The sequence below is a fragment of the Nansenia antarctica genome (genome assembly GCF_963989245.1).
Source record: "Nansenia antarctica genome assembly, chromosome: 6".
NCBI lineage: Eukaryota > Metazoa > Chordata > Actinopteri > Argentiniformes > Microstomatidae > Nansenia > Nansenia antarctica.
Window position 1 is genome coordinate 37,358,942 of NC_137676.1, and position 7,873 is coordinate 37,366,814.

Genomic DNA, 7,873 nt, shown 5'->3' on the forward strand with positions numbered 1-7,873 from the left:
TTGGGTATTAACAAACTGTTTGTGAATATTACTCTGGAAAAATAAAACTTTTTAGTGCATCTTTTTTTACCCCTTTTGAGGTGTGAATTGTTTTGTGTGACTGCACCAACAGGGTGATGAGGCCACTTCGGCCCAGGTTTTGAACACTGAAGACACACATCACCACCTTAGTCGTGCATTGCCAAACTCCCAAGCTTAGAAGAAAGACTTCCAAGCTACCTCTCCCGTAACTTACAGAAGCTTCTTGACATCTCACCACTTCATTCGACACAATTTAACCTACTGTGTGGTCCCACACCCTGTCCTTCAGTACATTAGACGTAAGCTGGTGTGTGTACCCCCCGGCAAAATTTTAGGGGCGCCACCACCAGTACTGCCTCATCACCACCCACACATTCAACAGTAAAAATATGGACAACAATAGTTTCAAGACAAAAATATTTATTTTATAAATTAAAATTACAGGATCTGTAGCAGCAGAATCTGTAGGTGCTGCCTTGATAGACTCACGTACCTCAGGATATGTTCCAGTTGATGGGATGTCTGCAGGCTGTAGTGTTGTGCTTGTTGAGGTTGATGGGATGTCTGCAGGCTGTAGAGTTGTGCTTGTTGAGGTTGATGGGATGTCTGCAGGCTGTAGTGTTGTGTTTGTTGAGGTTGATGGGATGTCTGCAGGCTGTAGAGTTGTGCTTGTTGTTGTTGATGGGATGTCTGCAGGCTGTAGTGTTGTGCTTGTTGAGGTTGATGGGATGTCTGCAGGCTGTAGTGTTGTGCTTGTTGAGGTTGATGGGATGTCTGCAGGCTGTAGTGTTGTGCTTGTTGTTGTTGATGGGATGTCTGCAGGCTGTAGTGTTGTGCTTGTTGAGGTTGATGGGATGTCTGCAGGCTGTAGTGTTGTGCTTGTTGAGGTTGATGGGATGTCTGCAGGCTGTAGTGTTGTGCTTGTTGAGGTTGATGGGATGTCTGCAGGCTGTAGTGTTGTGCTTGTTGAGGTTGATGGGATGTCTGCAGGCTGTAGTGTTGTGCTTGTTGAGGTTGATGGGATGTCTGCAGGCTGTAGTGTTGTGCTTGTTGAGGTTGATGGGATATCTGCAGGCTGTAGAGTTGTGCTTGTTGAGGTTGATGGGATGTCTGCAGGCTGTAGAGTTGTGCTTGGTGTTGTTGATGGGATGTCTGCAGGCTGTAGAGTTGTGCTTGTTGAGGTTGATGGGATGTCTGCAGGCTGTAGAGTTGTGCTTGGTGTTGTGCTTGTTGAGGTTGATGGGATGTCTTTATGCTGTAGAGTTGTGCTTGTTGTTCCTTCACCTGCAGGCAAATCCAAACATACACCTCTAATGTCAACTTTATGACACTGTTATGAAGACCTTATGATGGAGGATTCAAGTAAAGTGTTACCAAGTGAATAAATATGAATACATAATATTTATTTATTTATTAGTAGCATATCCATACTGTTACACCACTGTATTAAGTCCTTTGTGTCATTCTACTACATATAAAGTAGCATTGTACAAATAAACTTTATTTGATTTGACTAATGCCATGGGGCATGCTCAAAGCTCAAACTCATCTTACCTGGGTGAGGCTGGGCCGCGTCGAGTATTCAAAAAAAAGGGTTTCAAGTATATAAAAAAAAAAAAAAGTACAACTGATCCAATCTTCTCAATCTTTATTATTAAACTGCAATGAAAACGGCCCTTTTTTTTTTTTTTTTCTGTTCTGTGACTGCTGTCGATGTGAGAGGGATGGTCGCTCCCAGTGCTGCTGATGCCCCCTGCTGGAGAGCAAGTGAATTTCAGTCACTGTTGTGCGCAAAATACTAATGCATAGTCAATGAAATCAACGTGGCACTCAGAATATGCATGAGATGGGGCTGAGTGCGCCAAAGGAGAAGAAAAGCATGAAATGAACATTTGCTTGAGTTTGTTGAACATTAAGTTTTATGAATGCATCGTTGGTATGACATTAGAGGCACAGTTCTTCTGACGCAGCATGAAAACCTGTATTACAAAAGATATCTTAGGCTGGACACACTTGTACCTGTACTGTTGCAACACTGCACTAATAGAGAGAAAGGGAGATCCATCAGCTACACACTAATAGAGAGAGGGAGATCTATCAGCTAGATTGACAGAGATTTGACCTTTTCTTGCTGTACCTTCAGTTGGGTTTGGGTTTGACTCCTACCCCAGGACACCACTCTCAGATTATGTTCTTAACCAACTATGTGTTTCATGTAACACAATATGCTGACGTGTAATTCATTTCATTAAAGAAAACACTACCATTTATCTCACTACTGTTTTTATGTCACAATGAATGTACTGTACTTTAAGTGTCTATTTTACCTTGTCTGCAGGCTGTAGAGTTGTGCTTGTGGTTGTGCCTGTTGTTGTTGATGGGATGTCTTTATGCTGTAGAGTTGTGCTTTTGTTCCTTCACCTGCAGGCAAATCCAAACATACAACTTTATGACACTGTTATGAAGACCTTATGATGGAGGATTCAAGTAAAGTGTTACCAAGTGAATACATTATGAATAAATAAGATTTATTTATTTATTAGTAGCACATCCATACTGTTACACCACTGCATTAAGTCCTTTGTGTCATTCTACTACATATAAAGTAGCACTGTACAAATAAACTTTATTTGATTTGACTAATGCCTATTTAATTAGTAACAAGGTCTAACTGTTATTTGTTCAACAACAACAACAACAATAATAATAATAATAATAATAATAATAATAATAATAATAACAAACAAGACAACAAATAATTGGCTGAACTTACATGGTGTAGATGGGGGATCAGATGACCCTTCTCCAGCACCTGGGTCTGGGGGCTTCTGAAAGTATTTCCTGAGTGCATCTGGACAGTTATAGAGTAGGTATTAGCCTATTACAAGAACATTTAGCAGAGTAGGACTCATAAACAGAACCCTAGGCGACCGCCTATTTCGCTTATGCCTAGAACCAGCCCTGATTAGAAATGACTTATGATTCATTACTGCCAGAGGGTTTGCAACTGGCACTGGATGACAGGACGACCACGCCCTCTGTCTGCTGAAGCGTGCCAGACGGTCACGTGATAGAAACAGGGTTGCCAGATGGGATGGGTTACCGCTGAATGGGTTAGGCTACTTTTGATCACACTGGGCCGGATAAATAGCATTTAGTTGGTATCAAAATGTCAGTGCATGAAAGCTACAAAATGCGTGAAGTTAAAACACACACCCTAGTAGCTACATACAATGTGCAGGTTTTTATTTTATTTTACAAACATCATTGGCAACAGACATACAGTTTAGGGGCAGGAGATGGGCACCGGCCCAATAGTAATTAGCGGCTTTCTGACAACAGGTTTTGGGCTGGTTAGGGTGGATTTAGCGGTTTTTAGACTGTGGTTAGGCTGTAAATTGTCAAGCCCATCTGGCAACCCTGGATAGCAACAGCGGTCGACGTCGTCAAGGAAGGAGTCATGGCCGCTGCAGCAGCTAGCTTACGATGCTAATAGCATTTCAGGGAAGAAAACTATCCTCTGCACTGTTGCCGTAGCCATGGACCAATACAGTATATTGGGTAGAATTGGGGAAGGAGCCCATGGGATTGTATTTAAAGCGAAACACATCGAGGTATGGGATTTATCTGGGCATTCGTGTTCAGCTGCGTCGTCAACGCTAGCTAGAAAGCTAATGTCTGCTGTAGTAAACGTTATGTATGTATGTATGTACTGTATGTACTGTATGTATGTATGTATGTATGTATGTATGTATGTATGTATGTGTGTGTGTGTGTGTGTGTGTGTGTGTGTGTGTGTGTGTGTGTGTCTGTCTGTCTGTCTGTCTGTATGTACGTGTGTATGTATGTACGTATGTATGTATGTATGTATGTATGTATGTACGTACGTGTGTATGTGTGTATGTACTGTATGTATGTATGTACTGTATGTATGTATGTATGTTAATGTCTGCTGTAGTAAACGTTATGTATGTTATGTATGTATGTATGTTATGTATGTATGTATGTATGTATGTATGTATGTTATGTATGTATGTTATGTATGTATGTATGTATGTATGTATGTATGTTATGTATGTATGTTATGTATGTTATGTATGTATGTATGTTATGTATGTATGTTATGTATGTATGTATGTTATGTATGTTATGTATGTTAATGTCTGCTGTAGTAAACGCAGCTGTATCTTCTGTCGTTCTCAAGACATTTCCATTAGTAGCTACATTAATGTAATTTCTCTGCCACAGACAGGAGAGACTGTTGCATTGAAGAAGGTAGCCCTCAGGAAGCTAGAGGATGGAATACCCAATCAAGCCCTCAGAGAAATCAAGGCTTTACAAGAGATTGAAGACAATCAATATGTAAGTTCGTATCAGTTTGGAATCAGCAAACCAGCAGTTGATTGCCTATACACTTTCCATGCGAATTTACTTCTTTGATTCCTTGCATCCACTCTCCTCTCCTCAAAACACATTGGAGGAGAACCTCGGAGGTACCTCACGACCTCGGACCATCTCCTCCAATGTGTCGTGAGAAGGATGCGAGAAATCAGATCCAACCCCCCGTGTCCCCTCCAGGTGGTGAAGCTGAAGGACGTGTTCCCCCATGGCACGGGCTTCGTGCTGGTGTTTGAGTACATGCTGTCCGATCTGTCTGAGGTCATCAGGAACTCCCAGAGACCTCTGACAGAGTCTCAGGTCAAAGGTTACATGATGATGCTGCTGAAGGGTGTCGCCTTCTGCCACGAGAACTCCATCATGCACAGAGTAAGGTTTGACTGTGGGCCACAGGGGGGACTCATGACTTGGCTTGCTGTCTGTTGAGTGTCCGAGATACACAACTTAGCTTATTTTAAGTAATATTCCCCCATTGCCCATTCCCCACAAAAGCTGACATTTTGCAGTGTGTCATCAAACTGTTGCTGTGACCTGGGTAAGGCTTCATTGGTTTGTCTCTGCAGGATCTTAAACCAGCCAACCTCTTGATCAGTTCCACTGGTCATCTGAAGATAGCAGACTTTGGCCTTGCTAGGCTCTTCTGTAATGACGGCGGGCGGCTCTACAGTCACCAGGTGGCCACCAGGTAGCCTACATTGACACACACACACACACACACACACACACACACACACACACACACACACACACTAGATTACAGGTGTTGGCGTGCCATTTATAGTCTAGTGAAACAAGGAGATGTTTTCACCGCTAGATGTGCATTGTCATGAAAAAAGCACTTTTATAAACAACCATCTGTAAGAGAGCAATATCATGATTTGCTCTAAATACCACAATAATCTCCAAATATAAATATAAAAAATATTCAATAGCGTCTACCTTATACAGATGGCCACAGCAGAACCATGAATTTGAGTGATTTATTTGACACGTGGGTTGACAGGATGGCTTAGCTTAGGCTATACATGATGATAAGGATCCCATTATAACTTTGATCTTTCCAGGTGGTATCGAGCACCAGAGCTTCTTTATGGGGCTCGGAAATATGATGAAGGTGTAGATCTTTGGTAAGATGCTTCCATTTCTCATGTCAACTGGGTCGCAGAATGGTGGTTGTTGTTGTTGTTGTTGTTGGTGTTGTTGTTGTTGTTGGTGTTGTTGTTGTTGTTGTTGGTGGTGTTGGTGTTGGTGTTGTTGTTGGTGGTGTTGGTGTTGGTGTTGGTGTTGTTGTTGTTGTTGTTGTTGGTGTTGTTGTTGGTGTTGGTGTTGGTGTTGTTGTTGGTGTTGTTGGTGTTGTTGTTGGTGTTGTTGGTGTTGGTGTTGTTGTTGTTGTTGTTGGTGTTGTTGTTGGTGTTGTTGGTGTTGGTGTTGTTGTTGTTGTTGTTGGTGTTGTTGTTGTTTTGATTTGGAGAGGTCACCAAATTCATGTGTGTTCAGCATCTTTGCAATGAGTCATTATAATATTTTTAAATCAGCATCTCCTACTTATGCACACAATTATACACCAGGTGGCAGTAATGCTGTTTTCTTTCCTTTTCTTTTTTTTCCCTTCTTTTTCTTTTGTCTTTTTTACAGCTGCTCTGCTTCTCAAACTGTTAAGTCCATTAGATAATTTACTCTTTCCAAATCAAAATGAAATCCAACTTTATTTATAGAGCACATTTCATACACTGATGCAACACAATATTCTTTACAGGAATATGAATAAAAAACAAGTGAAAGATGGTGTGACAAAATATAAGAGGATAACAAGTCAGGGAGTTTAAAACAGTAAAAGCAGAGAACAAGTGAGGACTGTAGAGACTCATGCATGGTCAATAAAAGCTCAAATGTAATAATAAAAAAAAACAAGATGCTGAAAGTACTGAATGACTAAAAGACTTCAAGCCTCGAGTAAATGCAAGGCTAAACATGTTTTAAGATGTCATTTTTGAAGATGTCCACAGTGTCTTTTGTAGATATTTGTGGTCTAGTATCATGGTATGTGTGGTTTAGCTCTTACACCTTGCTTGTGTTTTGTAACCCTGTTCTCATGTAATTTACACAGGGCAGTTGGATGTATTTTCGGGGAGCTTCTGAATAACTCTCCCCTGTTCCCTGGTGAGAATGATATCGAGCAGCTCTGCTGTGTGCTCAGAGTCCTTGGAACACCTAACCACCAAGTGTGGCCGGTGAGACTGCCCTCCATACACACACAATTATGGAAATATCATGAGTCATGTTTGCATTGTGGAGGTTATAAGTTAATCCTGGTAGTTATACGTGTCAAGGGAAATACATTATTCTGAATCGAATGTATACGTTTTTACTTATTTACTCCTTTAATGGGATTCTTGACCCTGTCTGCCTGTGCCTTGTCTCTTGTCTGTGTCTGTCTAGGAGATCACAGAGCTTCCTGATTACAACAAGATCGCCTTCAAGGAGAATCCTCCAATCCCGCTGGAGGAAATAGTCCCAGACACCTCAGCTCAGGCTGTAGACCTGCTGAAGAAATTCCTTGTCTACCCCTCCAAACAACGCGTCAGTGCCAGACAGGTTGGCTATTTGGTGCTATTTCCGCTATTCTCCTAGCAGTTTGACCAGCTCAGTGGCCTTGCGGTTAGAGTGTCCGCCCTGAGATTGGGAGGTTGTGAGTTCGATCCTCGGCCGAGTCATACCAAAGACTATAAAAATGGTACCTGTTGCTTCCCTGCTTGGCACTCTGTATTAAGGGTTGGATTGGGGGGAAAGATCCTGCGACATATTAGCGTCATTTCCAGGGGGTGTACTAGTACATCAAGCCGCCTCACGCTACGGAAACAGGAGATTTCGGTCACCATCGGTTCTCCAGGCTACTTAGCAGTTTAGCCCTCATTCATGTGAACAAAGTGAATAATACAAGGGGAACCGGCACTTAGCCCTAAGTTACTCCAGGGAGACTGTCCCTGTATCTCTAATTGTAAGTCACTTTGGATAAAAGCGTCTGCTAAATAGTTGAAATGTAAATGTAAAACTGATGGGGCTATAATTCCTCCTCCTCTTTACCTGGAGGCATTTAGGACTTTGTTTATAGTTGTATATTCCCAGATGATCAAAAGATCATAATGAATTATTCAAGGTTTGAAAGCAGAAACGATAGGTCAGAAACCCCAGTCTCAGAACAACTCTCTCTCCCTCTCTTCCCCTCCCAGGCTCTGCTCCATCCCTACTTCTTCACAGACCCGCTGCCTGCCCACCACTCCGAGCTCCCTATCCCCCAGCGAGGAGGGAAACACTCCCGCCAGCGTCTCCAGCCTCCCGTAGAGTACTCTGTGGATCTCCCCCTCAGAGAGAGCCTCGTGGATCCTGAACTGCTAAAAGGCCATTCTTGGTGTTCATGACCCCCCCTAATTCCACTTTCTAATATTTATATTTG

At 42.2% G+C, this 7,873-nt stretch overlaps 1 protein-coding gene across 1 annotated transcript; it reads left to right on the forward strand.

Annotated features, from left to right (window-relative positions):
• The first annotated feature begins 3,540 nt into the window (after positions 1–3,540).
• Positions 3,541–7,873, forward strand: cdk20 (cyclin dependent kinase 20). The gene is made up of 8 exons (XM_080534136.1): positions 3,541–3,635; positions 4,270–4,383; positions 4,600–4,788; positions 4,983–5,104; positions 5,484–5,546; positions 6,527–6,650; positions 6,859–7,014; positions 7,650–7,873. The coding sequence occupies exons 1-8, from the start codon at positions 3,561–3,563 to the stop codon at positions 7,836–7,838; spliced, it is 1,032 nt and encodes a 343-aa protein (XP_080390262.1). The 5' UTR covers positions 3,541–3,560; the 3' UTR covers positions 7,839–7,873.